The following is a 26,269-nucleotide window of genomic DNA, read 5'->3' as shown; positions in this document are numbered from 1 at the left end:
AGGGACTTGTTTGAAAACCTTCAAGAGTTTCTTGTTAAACACAAAAGAAGATATTTAGAAAAATGTTGGAGATTAAAACCATTCACTGAAAAAAAAGATTCAAAATCTACAATTATATTTTATAGAATGAATAAATCACCAAATGTGTAATATTGTAATAATTACAGTAATTATTTGAAAGCAGACGTGCTAAAATAGTCTGACACTGTACAAAAAGAATTAGTTGACTTTAAAAAAGTGAGTATAATAAGCATAAAAAATAAGTCAACTTAACAGTTCCAAGTTACAATGGGTTTACTTACATTATTTGTGTGAAGTCAACTTGTTGCTTTTAAGGCAATTGGTTTACTCGCTTTAAGTAACTAATCACTTTTTACAGTGTAGGAACACTGATTAAATATTGTTGCAAAAATGTATATGGGTTGAATTTAAACAAACATATTTAATTTAGAAATGTTCAACTGAATTTGTTTGTTTAAATTCAACCCAAATAAATAGTTTACAACCACTTAGGGTAAAAAAATCTATGTATTAATGTAAATTAATGTAAATAGTGTAAAAATTACATTAATATAATTAATGTAAATCCAAGGAATCATCTTTGAATAATTTTTTTCAGTGAATGGTTTTAATCTCCAACATTTTTCTAAATATCTTCTTTTGTGTTTAACAAGAAACTCTTGAAGGTTTTTGAACAAGTACAGGATAAGTAAATGAAGACATAATTTTCAGTTTCGGGTGAAAGATAAGATTAAAATGGTTAGATTTCCACATTCTTCGCACCATCTAATAAATATCCCTCCTATGCAGTGGACAACAATTATGCCTAATAATAAGTATCACTGTTTTCATGTTTGCGAGTGTGAAATAGACAGTAAGAAAATCCTTTAAAACTAATCTTGTAGATTTTCTTGAAAGTCAAATGATTTAAATACATTTTAATATACTTTCTAGGTGAAAATATAAACAGTACAGAAGAATTAGTGTTTGTGTAGAGTCTTTTAAAATAAATTAAACAAGATTTTCAGACATGTATACATTCATTATTCACACGCAAGGCCACAAAGTGTTGATGAAGCCTATGGGTCGCAAAGTCTTGGAATGGACGTAAAAACGTATGTTTGTAGTGCCAAGAGGAAAAAATATATAAACAAAACAACTTTAAGGACGGATCAGAAGACCATTCCAGTGTTAAAGAGATAATTCACCCAAAATGAACATTTTACTCACTATTTACTTTCCCTCAAGTGTTTTAAATCCTTCATGAGTTTCTTTCTTTGAAGGACCGATTTTGAAGAAAGATGAAAACCAGTGACTTGCTTAAATACTGAAGTCAATGGTTACAGCTTTCCAACATTTTTCAAAATATCTTGTGTGTTTAACAGAAAAAGAACCTCATATAGGCTTGAAACAAGTAAAGGACAAACAAATTATCACAGAATTGTACATTTTGTGTGACCTATCCCTTTAAAATAAGACTAGAAGTTATAGATGTGCGCTTTCCTCTCGCCTCTAATAAATGTTCCTCATATGTAGTGGATAACAGTTATGCCTACACTGCAAAAAATAAAAACGTTTAAGCTGAATCAAATTAACTATGAGTCATTTGAACTTTTATTATATTACACTGACTTAAAACAGCTTGAGTAACTCATAAATTAAGTTGGAACATGATTAACTTAGTTTAATAAGTTACAACTAACTAATCCCCTATGTTGTCATGACTTATTGATCATATACTTTTTTACAGTGTAATAATAACTGTTCATTATCACTCTTCATGTATGCGGATGTGAAATAGACATAAAGCAAATCATTAAAAACTAATCTTGTAGATTTTCTTGAACATAAAACAAAGTCAAATGATTTAAATACATTTTAATATACTTTATAGGTAAAAATATAAACAGTACATAAGAATTAGTGTTCGTGTAGAGTCTTTAAAATAAATTAATCAAGATTTTAGTATATATATATGGAGTGCACATACAAGATTAAGTGTTTTTTTTAGACATTTTTTATACATTCATTCACACGCAAGGCCACAAAGTGTTGATGAAGCCTATGGGTCACATAGGCTTAGAATGGATGTAAAATCGTAGATTTTTGCAGTCCCAAGAGGAAAAATATATAAACAAAACAACTTTAAGGACGGATCAGAAGTCCATTCCAGTGTTAAAGGGATAGTTCACCCAAAAAAATATATAATTACTCATTATTTACTTGTTTCAAACCTTTATGAGTTGCTTAAACAAAGGGTTGAACAAATAAGATAAAAAATAAACAAATATAAACAATTATAAATATTTAAATAATAATAAAATATTAAACAAATAAAAATATTAACAAATAATAAGAAAGAAAGATGAACACCATTGAATTCAATGGTCAATACTTCGGAAATCAATGGTTACATCTTTCCAACATTTTTCTAAATATCTTCCTTTGTGTTAAACAGAAAAAAGAAACTCATATAGGCTTGAAAAAAGCAAAGAAGGAATAAATTATGACAGAATTTTCATTCTTGGTTGAACCATCCCTTTAATGTCTTTAAACAGTCACTTCAGGACCAGGGTACGGCTCACCCCCACACCAGAAATCATCCGGCTGGGGGATCTCTAAAAGCCAAGCTTCATCGTCACTGCTCTGCTCTGACTTTTTCCCAGCAGTCTGCAAAACTCTGTAGTAGTGACAATCCCGTCCATCGTCAGGGTCATACGGCGGTGCCAGTATATCAAGAAACGCAGCAGCTCCATCCACTGCATCAATCTCATGAAGGTTGTCTTTGAGAGGGCTCAAAACACAAGGGCCACTTTGTTCCGAAAACTGTCCCGAAGACCTCAGCGCTGCTCTCCTCACATCATCTCCCTGGAAAGCCAACAATGGAGGGTCAAACTGCCTCTCAGTGTCACTCTCGGCTTTATCCAACTTGTCATAACACCTGATGCTGACTTTACCGTACAGGACCTTCAGCATGCCGTGCATCCCAGGATGGTCGTGCAGAGGGATGGAAGCGCCAGATTTCAGGAGAAACACCCCCATGCTGAAGACATCAGTCTCGCAGATGTGCATGTAAGTGACTGGAGGGACCGAAGGGGAGGATGTGGAGACTTTCTTCGGTGGCGCAATCTTCAGATCCGCAGCCCTGATGTCGGAGAGCAGGGCGACCAAGTCTGCCTGGTGCTCCAAAAACACCTTATTATTATCCTCAATGGCGGAGGAAGAACAGTGAGTGAAAGTCGCATAAGCCTGGCTCGCGATTTTCTGGATGAGCGAGGTCTTGTTGTTTCTCGGCATGGTTAATGCGAGAAAACAAACGGAACCGTGATTTGCTTCGAGTCACGCGAAGACTGCAAAAATAGCGGTTACGACGGACGATATCGCCTTACGTGACTCATTGGAAGCAGTCGAATGCTGAAAGTTAAGACAATAACAACTCCATTGGAGAATAAACATTAATTTTACAATCGGGACACAATCCACAGACCCGCGACTCCACCACCCCATTCATGGCTATCAGATTCACACGTCCGAGACGACCGCGCACGCGCAGACGCATAAGCAGCTTAATGGAACTTGTAGTTCTTTTGAGTTAATGGGTTGAAAATATTTGTGGGTAATAACCAATAAATATACCAAATATTTAACCGGAGCTTCTTAGTATACTCAGACGCTACACTAACGATGTTTATTTTGTAAACATGCTATTTGTTTGTTTAAAATGTACAATTTAGCAACGTTACAGAACTACAATAGCCAGCAACCTTCACACTTTTGTCCCTTGTATAGTGAGTGTGAGGGGGAGGCCCGTTGGGCCATTCAACTCTGTCCCTTCCCCCTCAGCGACCCAGGATCACAACAATACACACCAGCAGCTCACCAGCAGCACTGCAGGGCCTTTATTATCAGATTTGCTGAAGAAACTGATGCTAACACAAATGCAACAGTGTCTATTTAAACTTTGCTCATTTTTCAGAAGGGTAACACTTTTAAGTAATAAAATAAATAATTGTAAAAAAAAAAAAAAAAACCAAGTAAATAACTGCATCAATAAGCAACAGAAAACAAATGATCAATAATGTAAAAAAGTAAAATGTAATAAAAAAAGATTAGTTTAATTGAATGTGCATTTCAGTGTGTGTTAGATCTTAAAAGTATTTTAAAATACTTGCAGATAATACATTTCATACAAAAAAAGCACACAAACAATTTTATTACAGTTTTAATGATATAATAACTTTAATTATTGTAGTATTTTAAGTATTCTGAACACTTCAACCATGTTTCAAAAACATAAATCTTAATTACAGTTTTCCCAATTGTTTACACACATTTCTGAAAGCATGTCTCATTGCCAGAACTCTACACACAAATCACAAAACACACACACACACATTTGGCAAAACCCTTCAATTCTCCTGCAAAATGAAACTTTACATTCAAAACAATGTGATTTCTTCTCAAAATGGTATTTTGTTTTCAAATGACACACACAAACCATCACATGAATAGACATTTATAAGAACAGTTGATCACTGATGTGCTTAATGTAAAACACTATGACCACTTCTTTTCTATTTATCATAATGACTTACTGTAACCCTCTTTTTGTTTAGTGTTACACTTACCACAGACAGTACACAGACCTACATAAGTGCATGGTAAAATATTTCAGAATATTGTTTTTATACAAAACACTCAAATACATGGTACCAAATATATTTTACTGTGGTATTTGTCCCACAAAAACTGTACACAGTGTTCATCCCAACCAACACAAAGTTGCACATAACATGGTCTACATATATGATCAACAGAAGTATTTACAGAATACAGTAAAAAAAAAAAGGACAGTCAATAGGTTTGAGGAATGGAGAATAAGAAAGGGAGATAAACAACTAACAAATGTGGGTGGGCAGTGAACCTGTTATGAACCAGATGAGCTCTGATTTCTAAATTGCAAATATGTGTGACAGGTGTTTACCTATGTGACGAGTTAGTATGCAAAGTAGAGCGATTGACTTTACAATTTTGAATGACAGTGTGTTCCTTGTGAAAGATTTTCTGCAAGAAAATTGTGCCAAATGCAGAGTACTGAGTGTGGTGTTTTGAAAAAAGTGTGTTTTAAACCTGCAATTTAAGTGTAAAGCAGGAATTGTGCTTGTAGTTCAGCAGAATTGGTTCAGGGGGTTGGTGCATCAGCTACATGTTGTAGTCATTGCGTTTGAAGTACAAGTAATTGTGTGGAAACAACTAAGAATAACTGTATTACTGGATGATAAAAAAAAGATAACAGTACATTGGATGGAAGAAGGTTCTCCAAAGGTGGCTCAGTGTATTCAGAGACTTAAACAGGTCTATGTAATGGATAAAATGACTGCATGATATCTTTCTGAAGAGGTGGAAAAGTACACCGGAAAAAATGCAGGGTTCCACACAATTCATTCATGTTTTCCCAACACAAATTGATTAAGTTAACCTAACACTTTTAACAAATTTATGTGGATTGAACGTAAAAAAAGTTGTCCCAATAAAATCTAAAGAATTGTGTTGATTTAGCTTATTTTAAATAAGTAGTTTGAACAAGCAAAAAATATATATTTTTTATTGTATTACAACATATTTAGATATGTATATTTAGAGGTTACTTAACTTATCACCACTGTAATTTGAGGTAACTTCAATGTAACACAATGTAACGTGATGTACAAATGTATCCCCTCAAAAGTAATTATGATGGCAGTACATTTTGTTTATTTATTTATTTTTCTTATTTAATTTTAAAAAAATTATAATATCATTATTTTTTATGTGTTCCCTCATCTGTAAGGGGTTAAATTGTTGGGGAAGGAGTTGTTCTGAAAAAATATATTTGGAAAAATCTTAAATAAAAAGTTTATATATATATATATATATATATATATATATATATATATATACTTTAAGATCTGTATATACTGCATATGAAATTGTTTCAGCGATGAATTAGTACATCAAGTTTTTTAATATAAAAAAGTTCAGTCAGCATTACTGGAGATTTAATTTCAGTAACAGACTTTTGAACCCATTGTACATCCTAATGGACAGACATCTTTGAAAAATTCCTGAGCTAAAGCTTGCAATGTTCCAAAAGATTTTACACTTTTATTAGTAAGTGCAATCCCTCTTTTTTTACATACAATCTATGAAATATTGGCAAACATGTCAATAAATATGAACAAAACATTGTAAATAAGGCTTGTGTCTGGAGTGAAGAGATGCCATGCTGAATTTTTTTCAAATGACAACATATCGAGCCATACTGCCAATCATCCGCTCTCATGGACTGCAGGCTTGAAATTAGATCAAATGCTCAGGAACCACAAAAAATGGGCTGACATATAATGTCCATTGTAACAGACACAGGGACTGAATAAGTTAATTTATACAAAACTGTAGAATTTATTATTGCCATATAAGAAGCTAATTAAATGACCTAATACCTTACTTTTATTTTTCAGTACAATGACAAAATTAACTCTTAAGATTAACTTTAAAAAATCCTCGTAACAATTCGCACAAACAAATTTCAAGTAAATGTCCAGGGGCAGGCTCTACAATGGTTTAAGTCATACTTAGCTGACCGTTACCAGTTTGTGAATATTAATGGACAGCCTTCACAAGTCAGCCCAGTAAAATACGAGGTGCCTCAAGGATCAGTTTTAGGCCCTTTGCTGTTTACAATATACATGCTACCCCTGGGAGACGTTATAGAAGACATGGGATCAGCTTTCACTGCTATGCAGATGATACTCAATTATATATTTCAACTAAACCTGACGAGATGTCTAAACTGTCCAAGCTAACTGAGTGTATTAAAGATGTTAAAGACTGGGTGACCAACAATTTTTTACTCTTAAACTCAGACAAAACAGAATTATTACTTATTGGGCCTAAATCCTATACACAGCAGATCTCACAACTCGAACTACAATTGGAGGGATACAAAGTTAGCGTTAGCTCTACTATAAAAGATCTGTTTGTCATATTAGACAGCAATTTAACTTTTAAAAATCCTATATCCCATGTCACAAAAACTTCTTTCATCTGAGAAATATCGCTAAGTTACGAAGTATGCTATTCATCTCAGATGCAGAAAAGCTAGTCCATGCTTTTATGACTTCTAGGCTGGACTACTGTAATGCACTGTTTGCTGGCTGCCCATATTAATAAACTTCAGCTAGTACAAATCGCAGCTGCCAGAGTTCTTACCAGGTCTAGAAAATATGATCATATCACCCCAATTTTATCCTCCTTACACTGGCTGCCTGTTAAGTTTCGTATTGAAATTAAAATATTGCTTCTTACCTACAAAGCTTTAAATAATCTAGCTCCTGTTTATCTAACCAACCTTCTGTCTCGCTACAATCCAACTTGCTGTTTAAGATCTCAAAACTCAGGGCTTCTGGTAGTACCTAGAATAGCAAAGTCGAGCAAAAGAGGTCGAGCCTTCTCATTTATTGCTCCTAAACTCTGGAATAGCCTTCCTGATAAGGTCAGAGGCACAGAGACACACTCTCGCAGTTCAAAACTAGATTAACGACCTATCTCTGTAGTAAAGCATACACTCAGTGCATCACTTAGCGGTATGATACAAGAATGTGCTCCACACAGTTTTCTTCATCTCGTTTATATACACTATGAACAGCAGCTACGCTAATTATTGTCTATTTCCACCTGGGGATACTCATCCCAAGACCCTCAGACCACACAGCGCCACATATTCAATCCAAGACCAGCAACGAGATGATCCCAAGGTTTCCATATCCTGGACCAGGCCATATCCTGAGCAGCTATTGTGGTGGTCATGGAAGAGTGGAGAACATGAGACTGATTCCTGTGACGCTCCAGGGACAGACAAGTCTCCGCTGAGGTCCAGCTTCCAGCCTCCAGCACTTGGACTGCAGCTCTGCACAAAACGTTTGGCCAGTGGAGAAATGGTCATGCCCATCTGAGCCTGGTTCTCTCGAGATTTTTTTCTTCACCCTCGCCAATTGGTGAAGTTTTTTCCTCGTCGCTGTCGCCACTAGCTTGCATGGTTCGGGATCTGTAGAGCTGAGCATCGATGGATTTGCTCTTCAGTGTTTGAACCCGCAGTAGTGATTATTAAACCACACTGAACTGTGCTAAACTGAACTGAACTACACTGTTCCAGTTTACTATGATCTTTTATGTGAAGCTGCTTTGACACAATCTACATTGTAAAAGCGCTATACAAATAAAGGTGAACTGAATTGAATTGAATTAGAAAATATTTAAATATTACAAGTAAATAATATTCATATTTAACTCTTACCACTCCTTTTAATTTATTACAAGATTCAGGTGTGTTTGGTTAAGGAGACATGGAAATATTCTCAGGATACATCCAGCTGTTGGTTGATCATTTTTTCATCAGGCTGGTGTTGCTAGCGAGAGGCCCGGAAGTGTGTATGGACATCAGTGAAGTGTGTACTCAGGACATGTACCTTCAGGGATGAGCACCACAAAGACCGTCCTCTTGAGAAATAATGAGGCCCGCTCATTTACTCAGAGAGCATCACATCCGTTTGGGGAATTCAATTAGACCCTCTTTCAATGGCCAGAATGTGGAGATCAGAAACGTAAGGGAGATCCTTCAATCAGCACACAGTCTTCAAGGCAGCTTCTTTAGATGAAAAGCACAGAGAGGTGGACTCTTGTGAAAAAGAGGTGTACTTTGCCATACATTTGAATGTAATTTGTTTAGGACATGTGTCAAGTTTTTGCAGTTATTACAGGAATACAAGTTATTATTTTATACCAAATTCAGTTTGATGAACAGTTTACAGTGTAAAAAAAGCTGGGTTCCACACAATCGATTTGTGTTAGGAAAACAAGAGGGAATTAAGCTAACTTATTAGCTTTTACAAATTTAAGTGCATTGAACATAAAACAATTAGGTTTCATGTTCACAAAAGAATTGTGTTTTTGATTTTCATTCATTTTAAATAAGTAATTTGAACAAACAGCAAGTGTCATTTTCAGCGCACAAAAAAGAAAATTACCGCATAATTTACTCAACTTCAAGCCATCATCAATATATTTGACTTTCTCCTATCAGATGAACAAAGTTGGACTAGTTTTAATTTTATCCTGGCTCTCCTGTGCTCTATAATGTAAAATTGCACAGTGGTCCTTTTTTTACACCTATTTTAAGTAGTTTTGTATTTAGTTTTCTCTTAATAATAAAAACCTTCATTTCAAAAGTGCATCATGTGTTTACTTGTGTTGTCTTTGACTAATATTTCAATTTGTGTGATGATCTGAAATATTAAAGTGTGACAAACATGGAAAAAATAAGATATCAGTAAAGGGGCAAACACCTTTTCACACTACCGTATAGACGCACACACACAAGTGCAGTTGAAGTTAGAATTATTAGCCCCCCTGTTTATTTTTTTCCCCAATTTCCGTTTAACTGAGAGAAGATTTTTTTTCAACGCATTTCTAAAAATTAATAGTTTTAATAACTCATTTCTAATAACTGATTTATTTTATCTTTGCCATGATGACAGTAAATAATATTTGACTAGATATTTTTCAAGACACGTCTATACAGCTTAAAGTGACATTTAAAGGCTTAACAAGGTTAATTAGGTTAACTAGGCAGGTTAGGATAAATAGGCAAGTTATTGTATAACGATGGTTTGTTCTGTAGACTATTGAAAAAAAAATTGCTTAAAGGGGCTAATAATTTTGACCTTAAAATGGTAATTAAAAAATTAAAAACTGCTTTTATTCTAGCCGAAATAAAACAAACCAGACTTTCTCCAGAAGAAAAATTATTATTCGACATACTGTGAAAATTTCCTTGCTCTGTTAAACATCATTTGGGAAAAGAAAAAAAATTAAAAAGGGGGCTAATAATTCTGACTTCAACTGAATATATAATAACTCCTGAGTTTTCCTTGAAAACTGATTAGGAACAAGTATGAACAATGATTGTTAACTTGTTAACTTTTGCTGCCAGGAAAAACATTTTGATGTCATGGATAAATGATAAACCCCCTTCCATGAAAGGATGGCATTCAATCATTCAAGAGACTATTCCCCTGGAATATTGAACATGTTTTAGCCACTCCACAACTGATACATTTATTGGCACTTGGTCATCATATTTGGACAATATAAACCTTGCTGTATGTCACATTTGAGATTCGGAATGACATAATATCCTTATGGACATTCTTCATGTGTGTTCTGTTTTCATTAAACTTCTCTTGTATGGTTTGTAGCACAATGGTTTATGGCTTTTGCCATGTCTATAGTTCTGTATATGCAGTTGTATTTTTATGTCAGGCATTTCATGTTGTGTTTGTATAAACCCTATATATATATAAACCCTGGTGTTAAATACTAATTTGAATTCTGACTAATGTGTAAAATATGATTGGTATGTGATTTAAATGAAAGTCTTTAACCGCCAACTTATCCAGCATATGTTTTACGCAGCAGATGTCCTTCCAGCTGCACCCCATCACTGGGAAACATCCATAAACAGTCATTCACAGACATACACTACAGACAATTTTAGCTTACCCAATTCACCTGTACCGCATGTCTTTGGACTTGTGGGGGAAATCGGAGCACCCGGAGGAAACCCACGCGAACAGGAGGCGAACGTGCCACCCAACGTGCACCGTGCAGCCCCTACAACATTTTAATAATTTATTATTCAAAAGCCAGTTCTGTAGAATATTAAAACAAGACTAAAGAGCTAGATATATAAAGTCAGATTTGAACCATTGTAAAATGTTGAAAATTAGAGGTCGATTGTTACATGAAATGGAAAAAGAGAAATGGTCCTATTACTGAGCTGTGGGTCACAAAACTAAAGAAAGAAACAAAAAATATCCCTATTTAGGACACCACATTGTATTTTAGTCTATGAGGTATAGTTAGGAGCATGGAGTTTATTCAAAAGCAGATAACAATCAAGTAAATAAAAACTTTAGTTAATGACATGCTAATAACATGCTAATATTACAGATTACTTAATAAGGTGCTTATACTACAGTTAAAATGAAAAATTTTTAGCATGCTGCTCGTCAAATCAAAATAAGTTTATGTCTTTAGCGTATAACAAAAAATGTAAGTAAAACTCCTAATTTGACAGTATTATGTAGTGAAAGTTTTAAAAAGTGCATTTAAAAACAGTCAAAGTTCACTAAGAGGCCTTTTATTTCATTCTATAATCTGCAAGTACACATTTATATATTCACTAATATCATGAAAGTGTACAATATTTTGGTGATTTTAGTGATTTATTTTAGTGATAATTTTATTTTTTCAACTAAACTTAAATATAAAAATAAGCCAAAATTAAATAAATTAACAAAATTCAACCTCGAAAAAGTTATATTTTTTTCCCAAACATTGTTACTTGTGACTTGTTTTATTTAACACAGAGATGCCCAAACTAGGGCTCGCGGGCCAAAGTTGCCCCATTGTAACCTTTAATTTGGCCCTCCATCCCATTGGAGTAGAGACAGAGAACAATGGAGATGATTGGAGATTCATTCATTCATACATTTTTCTTCGGCTTATTCCCTTTTTTTCATCAGGGGTCACCACAGCAGAATGAACCTACAACTTTTCCAACATATGTTTTATGCACCGAATTCCCTTCCAGCTGCAAACCAGTACTGGGAAACATCCATACACACTCATTCACACACATACACTACAGACAATTTAGTTGATTAAATTCACCTATACCGCATGTCTTTGGACTGTGGGGGAAACCAGAGCACCCCGAGGAAACCTACACCAACACGGGGAGAACATGCAAACTCCACACAGAAATGTCTACTGGTTCAGCAGGGACTCGGTTCAGAGGGGCTCAACCAGCGACCTTCTTGCTGTGAGGCGAACGTGCCACCCACTGCACCCCCGTGTCGCCATTTTAATAATTTATTATTGTAATTTTTAGGCAACCAACTTTAGGATGTTTTTGAGTTTACTCAACTTAAATCCAGTCAATTGCAGTACGTGGGTTGAAAGTTGAGTCAACTCAAAAAAAAGCTCTGCAGCGAGTTGCCTTACAATTTTGAGCTAAATCAACTTTTTTTGTCATTGTTCTGTTCCATGTACTAATTTTCTCTGAACATTGTTACTTGCAACTTGCTTTATTCAACACAGAGATGCCCAAACTAGGGCCCGCGGGCCAAAGCTGGCCCATTTTAACCTTTCATTTGCCCATCTGAGAAGAGAGGGAGAATGAAGGGAATGATTGGAGATTGTCATTTCAAATTTAATGTAACCTTTTGTCTGTTTGTTTTACTGCTAAGCTACTATAAAATCTAACTGAAAATAAATGTTTCATTTTAAATGGTTTAAATTAAACAGATTTAGTTTAAAATGTATACTGTCACCTGATGGATAGAAGACAATGAAGAGAGTTTGGTGAGCAAATCAAGGCAAATGCAGATTTAGCTTGACTACTTTATAAAGCTTTGAATGCCTTTTGTGTGATAAATGTAATATAAGTTATAATTTAAAAAGTTATTAATTAAACGATTCAAAGTAATGTCCATTTATTCATTAATATTATAAAAATTTATTAGGATATTACCAATGGCTTTAATGAAAAATACTTTGGTATATTTATTTTCGGCCCACGGCTCTCAATGATATTTGCTTCTTGGCCCTTCATATGAAAAAGTTTGGAGGAAACCCACGTGAACACGGGGAGAACATTCAAACTCCACACAGAAATGCCAACTGACAGAAAGCAGTCTTGAACAGGGTTAACTCTTGATCTCAATCTGTGCACGTCACAGGTTAATACAATGCAAGGTAGTGCATAGAGCTCATTGGTCCAAGAGCAGGCTAGCTCGCATCAACCCGTCTATTGAGTGCAACAGGTGTCATTCTGGTTCACCTACTTTAATCCATATGTTTGGTCCTGTCCTTCCCTGCTTTCTTTTTGAGACAAATATTCCTCTCGCTATCAACTATTACAACTGTTGATATCCCACCGTGTCCAATTATTGGTATATTCGGGGTTCTTCCGCCCGACCACACTTTACCCTCTCATTTTGCAGACTTTATAGCCTTCTTAACCCTTCTGGCCAGGTGATTAATTCTTCTGAACTGGAAGAGCCCTCACCCTCCTTCTCACACTTGCTGGATAAGAAATGTTCTTTATTTTATGAAATTAGAGAAAATTAGGTACTCTCTTCACCGACCGAGCACTATTTTTATTAATTAAATTGTGGGAACCCCTTCGCAAACATGTCCAAACTCTTCAGCTTGACCCTGCTCCTTCTGATTGAGTCCCCACCCCCCAATTCCCAGCTTGGTACTGGATACTAGTTCTGGTCAACACATTGTAGACTTGTTTTTTTCTGTACATAAGATTGCACTAGTTTTTTTATTATTATTTTTTTATTTATTTATTTATTTATTTATTTATTTATTTATTTATTTATTTATTTATTTATTTATTTTATTTGCTCAAAATACTCTTCAGTGAATTTGCTTATTGTTACATGTTTATGTTTTTGTATATTTTTGTAATGTGTTTCATAATGTATAAATAAAACATTTCAAAAATAAATACCAACTGACCCAGCCGGGGCTCGAACCAGTGACCTTCCTGCTGTGAGGCATTTTAACATTATTTTAATGTTATGAAATTAATTAGAAAATGACCTATGGCAACTTTAATGTAAAATACTTTGGTATATTTATCTTCAACCTACGGTTCTCAATGATATTTGGTTTTCGGCCCTTCATACGAGAAAGTTTGTGCACCCCTGATTTAACAGCATAAACATTTGGTTAATAGTTTTGTGGTTTGGGCCTTCGTGTTTCTGGGTCAAAAGATCAAAACATTCAGAATCGCAGTTCAAGCACAAGGAATCAACAAAGCCCTCAGATATGAATTCAGCTCTTAAACCGTCAATGTTTCAAAAACCCATGGCAGAAAGCTTCCCTCACAATCCTTTTACTGTCATGCATAATTCAGTTGACTAGTATGTGTACATTAGATCAGAATAAGCACTTTTTTTCCAAGCTGAGATGCAATCTTTCTCAGCCGTTAAAATCCGAGACGGATAAAGGCGACATTATTCGCCGATGCTTAAAATGTGCATGACTAACATTGCACAGAGGTCAGACAGAATGGAGAGCATGCATCGCTGGTAATTCCAGCCAAGAATCCTGAATGAGAGGACAATAAGACTTTCTAATTGCTCCGACATCTTGCGTTGAACGTCCCCATTGTTGAGCTCAATCCGCCGTCTGTTCTGTTATGATTTGGTGGTACATGCATGCCTTTGTCAGTGGTGAGTCCTTTTATGCCTTCACAAAACGAGACTCCATTGATTTCTTGAGGACACTGAAGCGGTTACTGTTTTTAGATATGCCAGCTATTCCTTGGGATCATCAAAATTCATGCTTTGGAAAATATCTGCATGGTTAAGAGGCAAAGGGCAGTGAAAATGTTGTTCTTGATGTGAAGCAGGATCGCTCATTTTTTTTTTTTTTAAATGCTCTGCTTTGATTATGTGTGTATTCTGTGAATGAGGGGCTGTCATGCAGGCGGCACATGCGTAAGCGCTCTTCGTCATCGCTTTATTAAATCAGATTCCAGCTGATTCATGAGATCAAAAGCATGATTTTCACACGCGTGTCACATTTACAGCAGGCCCGGTGCTACATGGGGGACCATCATGCTGAAATGCTGAAATTTTTGATTTATTACTAAAACACTTATAATGTAGTGTATAAACAAAGTAGTTAAATTACTTTAATTACTTTGTTTACCTTTACTTTAATTAGAGCATTTTCATAATCTGTATAAATTAAATTACTTTAATTACTTTGTTAATTACTTTTACTTTAATTAGAGCATTTTCATAATCTGTATAAAAAACTTCTACAAGTTTTTGTGCCAATTAGTTATCGCAACTAAATATTTTTAGTTAAGTTAATTTATCTGGACTGAATGTGTTGAGACTTATTAGACTTAAAAAAGATTCAGCTGAACTCAAATTTATTAGTTAACTGCTTTAAACATCTGAGTTTTAAATATTATAAACTTTTAATGAAATAAATCCACTTTAAATGTTTATTTCTATATATTTATACAACAGTTCTGTCTGGTTCTTGAATTTGATTGGCTGATAGCCGTGAGATATTCCGCCAGCAACAGCACTTGTACCGCCCCTTTACCCTTGTGTATTACTCCGCCCACATACAGCAACAAGCAGAGGACACTCTACACTTTGACAAATATTGCAGCTGTTGAACAACATAATGTACTTTTGATGCTTTTTTAGTCGAGAATGTAGTTGTTTAAATTGCAACTATGCAGTTTATTTGTAAGGATAGTGTCTGTTTTAAAATATTTATAATTTCTGAGAGAGTGCGCATCGGTGACCTTTAGCTTGCCATACTGAGCAGACCAAAGACGGTTGACATTGTCCATCCACAAGATGGCGACCGGACCACATAATAAGTCCTTAGAAGATTAAAACAGCGTAATTTCTAACTACAGTTGATCAAATCATTATTATACTGGTAAGCGACATTTTAAGTCGATCTCTCTCTTTTGTATGTTGTAGTGCTGTATTTACACCATGCAATTGTATTGGGTGTGAGATGGGACTTGCATATCAGGAATGTGTGTTGTGTTGGCAGAAAGAAAGAAGAAATGCCCGCATGTGTTTAGCATTTTTCCTTATCGCAAACACAACAGCAGTCTGAGAGTAATTGCGCTGCTTTTTTCGGGCTTAATTATTGTGATATCCCAATCATACCAGCCAACATTTCACTCTGAAAATCGGAGGGGGGTGGGGAGGATGGGTTAAATTCCGGGGTTTTTCTGGGAGACAGAACAAAACGGGAGATGAGTCTGAAATACAGGAGACTCCCGGGAAAACGGGAGTGTTGGCAGGTATGATCCCAATTGCAACAAAGAAATACTGTAGACCAATAGACTGTAATACTGTAAGGAGATATCTCTGTAGGCCGATGGCGTTTCATGTCCCGTTTAGCCTTATAATCTTAAAATCTCAGCAAAATCACCTGTTTTGTCATCACTTTAGACATTATGCTAGAGAATCATTCATATACTAGCTCTAAAGTAATGTTGGTGAATTAGTAACAGCTTCTGCAGTTCTGACATCAGCTGCGGTTGTGAATGAATAGCAGAAGAAAGCATGATTGTGCCGTCGAACTGCTGTATAAACACAATATCACACTCGTAGCAGTGCGATATTGCTGTATATCAGCACTAGATATTTTTAAAGATATTTTTCAAGTGACATTTAAAGGCTTAACCAGGTTAATTCGACAAGTTAGGGTGATTAGGCAAATCATTAATGATGGTTCTGTAGAGTAAACAAAGTGGGGCTAATATATATATATCAATTCTCTTTCCGGGTCTAAACACATATGATTGGCCCGTGATGAACGAATGATTCAAACCCGATAGAGGACTTGAGAGGTGAACGGATCAATTCTCTTTCCGGGTCTAAATGCATATGATTGGCCCGTGATGAACGGATGACTCAAACTCGATAGAGGACTCGAGAGATGAACGGATCAATTCTCTTTCCGGCTCTAAACGCAAATGATTGGCCTGTGATGAACGGATGACTCAAACCCGATAGAGGACTCGAGAGATGAATGGATCAATTCTCTTTCCGGCTCTAAACGCATATGATTGGCCCATGATTAACGGATGACTCAAACCCGATAGAGGACTCGAGAGGTGAACGGATCAATTCTCTTTCTGGCTCTAAACGCAAATGATTGGCTTCTGCCTTACCGCGATGAACGACTCAAAAGACTTGAAATGAACGATACCACCTGCACAAATGTGCGCAGTGTGCGCAAGCGTGGATGAACGAATCACTTCCTGAGAGGACTCGTAGTTACCGAGTCATATTGAAGATTCGTTCAAAATGAACGCATCGTTCAAGAACGACCCATCACTAATATATATATATATATATATATATATATATATATATATATATATATGTTTTACTCGAGTAACTTTTAAGATTGTTACTTTTACTTTTACTTGAGTATAGATTTTGCATACTCTACCCACCTCTGAGTGTAGGTGGTGTAACCCCTGTGTCCTGACCAAATTTCCTCCATTGGCCCTTATCCATCCTGGCCTCTCATTCATCCTCATTTACTGAACTGTCCCTACCGCTGTATCCCCACTCCCCCCTATAGCTGATGTATGATGAGCGCACCGGCGCTGTTCTGGCTGGTGTCGCATCATCCAGGTGGATGCTGCACACTGGTGGTGGTGGGAAGAGACCCCTCCCCCTCATGATTGTGAACCGCTTTGGATGTATGGCCATACACAATAAAATGAGCTATACAAATACACTACATTACATACAGAACAGTAGTAGTTTCTAAAGAAAACATGGTTCTCAATCTTTTTTGCCCCCAAGACCCCAATAAAAATATTCTAGGGCCCCCAAAAAGACTTTTTGACCTCAGAAAAACCTAAAAGTGATTTTTTACAGCTTTAGTCGTTTGTAGTAAATTCTCATTGATAGCAAAACATATGAGAGTAAAGTAATATGTAAAATGTAAGTAAGTGTAGTAAATGTAACATGTCTAGCGCATCCTTTTTAGAGTCTATGGTTTAATAGGTTTTGTGACCACACACACAGCACATCAACTATATATGACCAATGCTGTCATCGTCTAAAATGAAAACGTTAACAGAAGCTGTGGGTTTTTTGGTCAACTTGAAACAACACTATATCACTAAAGTTGTTCACTGTCTTTCACGCTTGGTCTGTGAATCGAAACAGGCCTTAAATACGGTCTGAAGTAGAAAGGATGAGGGTTGATTAGGTCTCTGCTAGATGGAACTTGCTGGATCATTGAGTTGACACTTTTGCAGGGGGAACTAGGAGACAAAGTCTTGGTCAAAGAGACACAGAGGGCATTAATGGAGACGTTAATACAGAGAGCACTTGACACAGTGCACAGTTTGACCATATGATGACTGATTGCAGACATTGAGAGCTGCTATGTTTTTTTTTGTACCAGGGCTTTTCAGCTCAAGAGAAAAACAACACTGTAAAAAATGCTGGGTTCCACACAATCGATTTGTGTTGAGACATTATAAAGGAAATAAGTTAACTCATTAGTTTTTACAAATTTAAGTGGACACAAAACAAGTTTACCAAAAAAAAAAACCCTGAAGAATTGTGTTGTTTTGGTTTATTTTAATTAAGTGGTTTGAACAAACAGCAAACATAATTATTTGAGTGAAGGACTGTAGTAAATATAATTTAAATAGGTCAAAAATGATGCATACACTCAAAAAAATAATAATAATAATTTTGGTGCTTGTTCATAACTACTTATTTAAATTAAATTTATTTTCAACAACACAAATCTTAATTTTTAGGTTCAATCCACTTTAAAACAATAAAACATTTAATTTACTTAATTTGTGTTGGAACAACATGAAGAAATTGTGTGAAACCCAGCATTTTTTATAGTGTATATCCAACACAATCTCACGTAATTCATAGCTTTTTGATTTAGCTAATTCGTATGAATTCGTACAATCTAATTCATACAATTTAGTACGATTTACTCATCCCCAATGACGGTTGGGATTAGGGGCAGGGTTGCGCTTTTTAAAGTTGTACATTTTAGTATGACCTAATTCGTACAAATTAGCCACTAAACTGACAAAAGTTAACAAAATACTTAAGTTTCCTCGTGGGATCAGGCTGGTATATCCATGCTGTGAACATGAATATTGAAGCAATTATATTTATATTTTAAAACAAATTTATTTAATAAGAAACAAGAATGTATTGGTTGAGCGTGTGTTCAGTTTATGCTGAAGAATAAATGTCAAAATATCTTTACAATATGTTAACCACAGAGCTTTTTTACATGAACTGAAAAAAACAAACTTTAAAACACAATGGAAAATACTTTCAAATTAAACTTAAAATATTTTTTGTTAGTCTCACTTTTCAGGCTATGGGCAAGCAGAGCAATTATAATCTGAAAATAATACTTATATTTAGTAACACAGCTTTAAATTGATCAAAAGTAACAGCAAAGACGTTCAAATGCTGTCCTTTCTATTCAATGCTGCAGTCAATATTTAATAATAAGAAATGTTTCTTAATAATAATAATTCTGAACACTCAAAGCGCTTTACACATTTTTGGGGGGGAATCTCCTCATCCACCACCAGTGAGCAGCATCCACCTGGATGATGTGAAGGCAGCCTCATTGCGCCAGACTGCACACTACTGATTGGTGGAGATGGACAGAGGCCAGTGGCCAGGATGCCGAGGTTAAACCCCTACTCTTTTTCAAAGGGATTTTTTTACGACCACAGAGAGTCAGGACCTCGGTTTAATGTCTCATCCGAAAGACAGCGCTCAGTGAGTAGTATAGACTCCCTATCAATATACTGGGGCATTAGGACCCACACAGACTGCAGGTTGAGCATCCCCCTGCTGGTCTTACTAAGACCACTTCCGGCAGCAACTTAAATTTCCCATGTAGGTCTCCCATCCAGGTATTGACCCTGCTTAGTTTCAGTGGGCAACCATGTGAGAAATGCAGAGAGCTAGCTGCTGGCTAAACGTTAACTTTGGTCGGATCTTGAACAATGACACAAATCTTGAACCAAATCAGCATAAATTCTGAAGGATCGCGTGAAACTGAAACTAACTATTTGCGTTTTTACAAAACTTAGAATTGTGTTAGAATTGTAGAATATGTGATAAATTCTTCTCAAAAACTGCATTTGCTATATCTATAGTTGAAGTCAGAATTATTAGCCCTTCCCCTATATATATATAAGGAAAAAAAATAAAAATAAATAAATATATATATATATATATATATATATATATATATATATATATATATATATATATATATATATATATATATATATATATATATATATATATATATATATAAATTTATTTATTTCCCCAATTTCTGTTTAAGGGAAAGAGGATTTTTCTCAACTGATTTCTTATATTTTTGCCATGATGGCAGTACATATTCAGCAGGCACACAACATCATAAGATGTTAATATTATGTCAGATTTAGGTCATGACGTCAGGCGACCAAAACACAATGTCTAGCCAGCATCTAAGGACAACATTATTTTGACATCCAATAACGACATCAAATTACATTAGCCGCGTTTCTACTATCGCGCCTAAAGCGAGCGAGCCAGGGCGAGCCAAGGCCAGTCGCGTTTCCACTATCACTTCCGGGGCGTAATCGGGCCAAAGCGGGGCTTCCTTGGGGCCAGCGTCCGGCCTTTTTCGGCCCGCCGAATACCTTGGGCCAAGGAGGGCCAACTGGGGCTTCGGGGCGGGGTTACGTACAAAGGCGGAGTTTTCCTGTCAGGTAAAGAGGAGACAAGATGCTTTCTTCCCTTACATTTGTTTTGCTATCGTCATTCTCGTCACTCGGCTGCTCTTTTGCGCCTTGCAGCCAAAATCTGTGTTCGAAGTAAATGCCGCCGAACTCGAATGTCCTTATCCAGGGATCGCTGTCTGGCCTTACACCAACAGACTACAAACAGTAAAAAAGCAAATCGCTTTGGTGTTCTCCATCTTCCAGCTCTCGTAGTGATGCCAGGTTGTGTTTGTGGTTATAATTTGAGTTTTTTGTTCCCGCTGAAGTGGGCGGGTTGTGTGACGGGTTGTGTGACGGGTTGTGTGACGTTTGATTCGGGGGACGTTCTGGGGACGGTGTTTGCTTGACGCGCTGCGAGCAACTAGCCCGACAGTGGAAACGCGACATGATTTTGGCCTCATTTCTCAACCTCCCGGGCTATTGGCCCGGCCTGGCCCGATTAAAGCCCTGGCTCGCACTGGCCCGATAGTGGAAATGCGGCTATTGATTTTAGCTTGTGTTGGAAAGTGACCAAAATCCAATATCTGATAGATGTCATAAACAAGGCAAGGCAAGGCCTTTATTTATATAGCACATTTCATATACAGTGGCAATTCAAAGTGCTTTACATAAACAGGAATAAACGAGACAAGTAATAATAATAATAATATAAAATCAGATATAAACAGATTAAAATGTGTTAAAACAGCTGATAAAAGAATGAAAAAGAAAAGAAAATAGTGGTAACATCCACATAATGTCAAGGTGTAGCATGATTAGACGTCGATATTTGGTTGATTTTAGGTTGGACGTTGGACATTGACGTCGGACTGATGTTGGGTTCTGACGTCAACACGGTTTTCATTTCCAAATAAAATCCAACATCCCCACGACGCTTGGGTATGTTAGGGTACAACGTCAATATGACGTCATGTTGACGTCCTGTGCCTGCAGGGTAATATTTTAGATATTGTTCAAGATACTAGTATTCAGCTTAAAGTGACATTTAAAGGCTTACATGGGTTAATTAGATTAATTAGGCAAGTTAAGGTAAATGGCAAATAATAGTATAATGATGGTTTGTTCTGTAGACAGTCGGGGAAAAAAAATATTGCTTAATATTGACCTTAAAATGCTTTTTTTAAAATTAAAAACTGCTTTTATTCTAGCTGAAATAATATGAAAACTACTTTCTCCAGAAGAAAAAAATATTATAGGAAATACTGTGAAAAATTCCTTTCTCTATAATGTGGGAAATAATTGAATAAGAAAATAAATTTACAGGAGGGCTAATAATTTTGACTTCACCTGCATATGTAACATATTTAATTTTTTCCATATTTCTTCATATTCTTTGTGATAATAATACAAATTATAACATGAGATTATTCACAAGTGATCATTCATCTGGAGATGATAGTATAATCTTCTCATGTAAATGCATTGAGTCTTGAAGGGTGAGTGAGAAGTGGAGCAATTGAGACTCTCAGAGGTAGACAAAATATAAACAGCTTGAATCCACGCACCTGCGTGAGGACGTCCACTGGATGTTTTCTAATTTGTGTTGATCCATCTGCGTCTGTAACGTCACACATGCTGACGCACTCTAGCCTGTGTTTGTTTTCACTGAGAAATGCACAGGACCACAATCACCTGACACTTCACCTGCTGTTTTACTGAAAGGAGGGCTTTAAGGTTTCATCCGGGATGCGTTAAAGGTGATATTTATGCTTCTATTTAAATAAACGTCTGGTAAACGTCTTCAGAATGTGTCTGTGAAGTGTCAGCTCAAAATAACCTAATTTATCACAGTCAAATTTGCCCCTGTTTGGTTGAGCAAAAATGCAGTTTTTGTGTGTGTCCCTTTAAAGAGCTCCAATTTTGGCCACATTACAAGATGTTTAATAAGCCTTTTGTGTCTCCAAAAAGTGTCTGTGAAGTTTCAGGTCAAAATACCCATCAGATAATTTATTATGCCCTGTTGAAAATGGAAAGTTTTGGCATCAAAGCTGTTTTGCGCCTGTGCCTTTAAATAAAAATGAGCTGGCTTTCTAAAGACTCTTGTTGTGTGATTGAAGTGTGCTCATTTATAGTTGTGTACACTATGCGGCTGTGGTGATTCCCGCAGTTATAAATAACCTAGCTCAAAAAGTATAGTTCAAAATGCTATAAAAATTCAATGGATACCACTTAATCCTTCTTGAAGTTCAGCTGGAATATAGAGAGTTGGAACAGATCTTTCAATCAGTTTCTTTGCAAAGCCTGTCTTGTGGACATGATAATATGTGTTAATACTGAGACATGGTAATACATGCATGTCAGTCATTATTGTTAGACAGCAAAAACTGCACTGCTACGGGCCTCAAAATTGCTGGGATTTGAATCCTGTTTTAATGTCAGGACATTTAAAAGAAGTGATTGTGTTTATAACACTCCAATATGACTGTGGAAACACTCCTATATAAATTTCTGTTCAAACAGCTTCCAAGTTTATTTTGGATGAGAGGTGCCCTTTAAATACAAATGAACTGAACTGCGAATGTCAGAGTTGGTTAGCTGTGGATTAAAGCCTTACATAATGTTCAAACCAGAGTCAGTCAATGATGGAGAGGAAATGATGTGCCATTTACTGATGTGGCATTTGATGTGCCACATGTGTGATGTGTGATGTGTTTGATGTGTGTTTTTTAAATGAAAAAAATAAATAAATAAAAATCTAAATACTGAGGAAATTGTCTTTAAAATTGTCTAAATGAAGTGCTTAGCATTGGATAAAAGTAATTAAAAGTTAAGTTTTTAAATATTTACAGTAGAAAAATAACAAAAAAGATTTCATGGCAATATTTACTCAATGGTTCAGAATTGATCTGTCTAACAGCTAACCGGTTAGCATAATATTCTTGAAACACAATGCCTCCCCTGAAATCACTAATGCGCACATTTAAGATGACAGAGACCCACTAGACTGTGTCATTCACCAGTTAGAAAACTTTACAGTAATTTATAATACTACAATTTTGAACGAAAATCTATTATATCTAGCACGTTTTCAGTTGTGCAGCAAGCAAAACTTGTCATAATGTGCAATATTTCATGCATGCAAGGATCGCTGGCCTCACTCTCTCATGTGCTTTGTCCTAAAGCGACAACTGTATGCTTAGTGGTTGGCTGGAGAGTGCAGGAATTACACTTATTACTAAGCCAAACTTACATGCTATTTCAGACCGAATATTCAAAGTATCATGGTAAACTCAACTCAGGCTCATTCTGAAAACATACCTCTATATACATTTCTGGAGACAATCAAACACATCCCAGGAACTATGTTTTTTTTGCAGTTTTTGTTTTCGCGAATGCACCAAAAGCTACTGTGTATGCTTTTTGAGATCTCAAATTTCGCCCGCGAATGCCATTCGTGCCTGCTGTTCTCTCGTAAATCCACCAGAGGCTGCTGTCGACTGACTGTTTGACTGACTGACTCACTAACTTTCCTAAACCCAACCAATTGTACCTTAAAAAGCACAGATTGACCCGCCCACCCATTTCCCTAAACCCAACCAAAAGATTTAGAAAGCAATTCATAAAAAGGAAAGCCCTCACCTGATTTTTACAATGATTTACCACATTCTCAACCTCTTATTTACTTATTGATTAAATTTTTTGGCTTCTGTTTTTGTCTTACCCGCTTTCTGGAACCGTTCTTCGCCATACTCAAACCTCATCGTCATGGTCAACTCCTCTCTGCGTCTCAAGTCTGCCGGCATACATGACAAGCCACTGGACAACCTGGTAGCAACGGTCAACTGCTAAGCATAAAAAAGGAACGGCGTCTTACTGCCTTGTAGCATTCGTTCAGAAAATGAAATGCAGCCATACGTACTTCTGGCTACATAATTCACGATCTCCAGACATATATAGGGCTACATTTTCATAATGAGACTATGTTGGGTAAACCATACAGGGAGCGTGTCACAGATTGTCATTGTTAAAAAAAAAAAGAAACCAATGTAAATATAATACCACCTTCACCTCAGTAAAGCAGGCTAGGCGGAATATTGCTATTTACTTATGTTTTGTTGTTAAACTAAATAAAAATCTACATTATCGATGCTGTAAAAGGTGCCTTATAAAATTGAAAATAGTCACATCAATCTTTCGCCGGAAGATTTCAGTGGCTGAACAACACTTCCATGAATTTAACCCATTCATAAAACAACAAAATCTACATAAGCTTTGCCTGACTAAAATAGTTTTAAAGCATAACATTACCTGTCTAAAAGCAATACTTCAGCCATGGCGTCATCCTTCCTTCAGTCTGCAAAAGTAACTCCAATATTGATTCAGGATTTTAAAGTTTTGATTCAGCATTTGTTGTTACCGGTCACTCTGTATCTCGTATGCACATGAACTCAGCGGGTGTGTACGCGCCTTAGACTGTAAAAGATATAGATGTAGTATCCGTGATGTCAGCCATAGGTTTCTGAAGAAAGCAAAAGAAGCTACAAGTAGGCGTGGCCAACCGCAGCCATTTTGTTCACGTGTCATAACACTGTATCACAATGTTTCAGATGACTGTTCTGTCGCCTACAGCTGATCAATCTGTCAGATTGTGTAGTGCTTTACAGGTCTAAATAAAGTTATAAGGGATAAATTATCTTAAATAAAACAAATACATTTATAGAGATGATATAGAAGTATATAATTTCACTCACCTGGGAAATAGAGGCCACGTGAATGGTTTGTGAGCACAATTAAGTGCACACCATGCCATATCATCTGATAATTGTAAGAAATAATTCCGAAACGCAATTGACTGTGAAAAGACAGGTAAAACAAAACAAAAATGCGATGTATAGGTCAAGTTCAGCGGCTAATCAGCCGGAATCAGCTGAGGTGACATGACGGCAACCAGCTGTCACTCAAGTGGCCACGCCCTTAATTATGCAGACGTAATATAACTTAAAATCAACGAAATTATAAAACGAAGTTATAAAATAATTCACTCTCCTCACAGTTGTCATGAAGGGTAATATAAGCTCATACCTGTCAACCCTCCCGTTTTTACCAGGATTCTCCCGTATTTTACAGTTCTATCCCGCTATCATGCCGTAAAGGTGTTTTCCCGTATTTTTAGTCTTTCTCTGAAGAGTGACAAATAAACATTAAAGAGCCAAGCCTCCCTATATGCAACCCATACCGCCGAACCACCAGGGGCCGCCCCTTGCTCTTGAATGTGAATCTTGTCTGTGCTTTCGCTTTGTTTATGGCAGGATTCCCTTTCCTTTTCATTACAGGTGCCATCTCCCCTTCATATGCAATCCTCAAAACAGTCATATAGTGGTGCATGACTGTCAGCTGGCGCGGTCCATAGTGATATATAGACGCTATTTCTCAAACGGATTCTGTACACGCGATTTGAAGCGGAGTGAAAGTCTGGGTTTTGGGTGCGTGTTTGAACAGACATATAAACGTTATTAATAATAATAATATTCTCTTGGTGGGGAATATCTTTGGGTCTTGGTGGGGTCTTTTTTCAAACACTAATTTCATCCTAAATGAGCAAAAAAAGTTAGGAAAGCAATCGAAAGCTTTCATTATAACGTTAGACATGTGCAGTTTTAAAGTGACACCTGTTATTTAATGTAATAAGAAAAAAATCTAAATAAATAAGACATTCATTCGTTGCTCTTTAATCAGAATGTGTAAGTTATACAGTAAGGAAACGGCTAATGAGATTTGATAGCTTGAATCTATTTCATTATAATAGCTTTTAGTTTTAATAAACTGAACTGTTTGCTAATGTATTTGCTGCTAATGTATACCATT

At 36.1% G+C, this 26,269-nt stretch overlaps 1 protein-coding gene across 1 annotated transcript; it reads right to left on the bottom strand.

Annotated features, from left to right (window-relative positions):
- Positions 1-1,863: 1,863 nt before the first annotated feature.
- adoa (2-aminoethanethiol (cysteamine) dioxygenase a) lies at positions 1,864-3,536 on the bottom strand. Its single transcript, XM_056469400.1, has one exon. The coding sequence runs from the start codon at positions 3,295-3,297 to the stop codon at positions 2,551-2,553; it is 747 nt and encodes a 248-aa protein (XP_056325375.1). The 5' UTR covers positions 3,298-3,536; the 3' UTR covers positions 1,864-2,550.
- Positions 3,537-26,269: the final 22,733 nt, after the last annotated feature.

Source organism: Danio aesculapii, chromosome 12 (genome assembly GCF_903798145.1).
Source record: "Danio aesculapii chromosome 12, fDanAes4.1, whole genome shotgun sequence".
NCBI lineage: Eukaryota > Metazoa > Chordata > Actinopteri > Cypriniformes > Danionidae > Danio > Danio aesculapii.
The sequence above is the reverse complement of the archived record's forward strand: the minus strand, read 5'-3'. Positions and strand labels throughout refer to the sequence as shown.

Coding starts and splice junctions, on each gene's coding strand:
- adoa (XM_056469400.1), bottom strand. CDS start 3,297: ATGCCGAGAAACAACAAGACCTCGCTCATCCAGAAAATCGCGAGCCAG.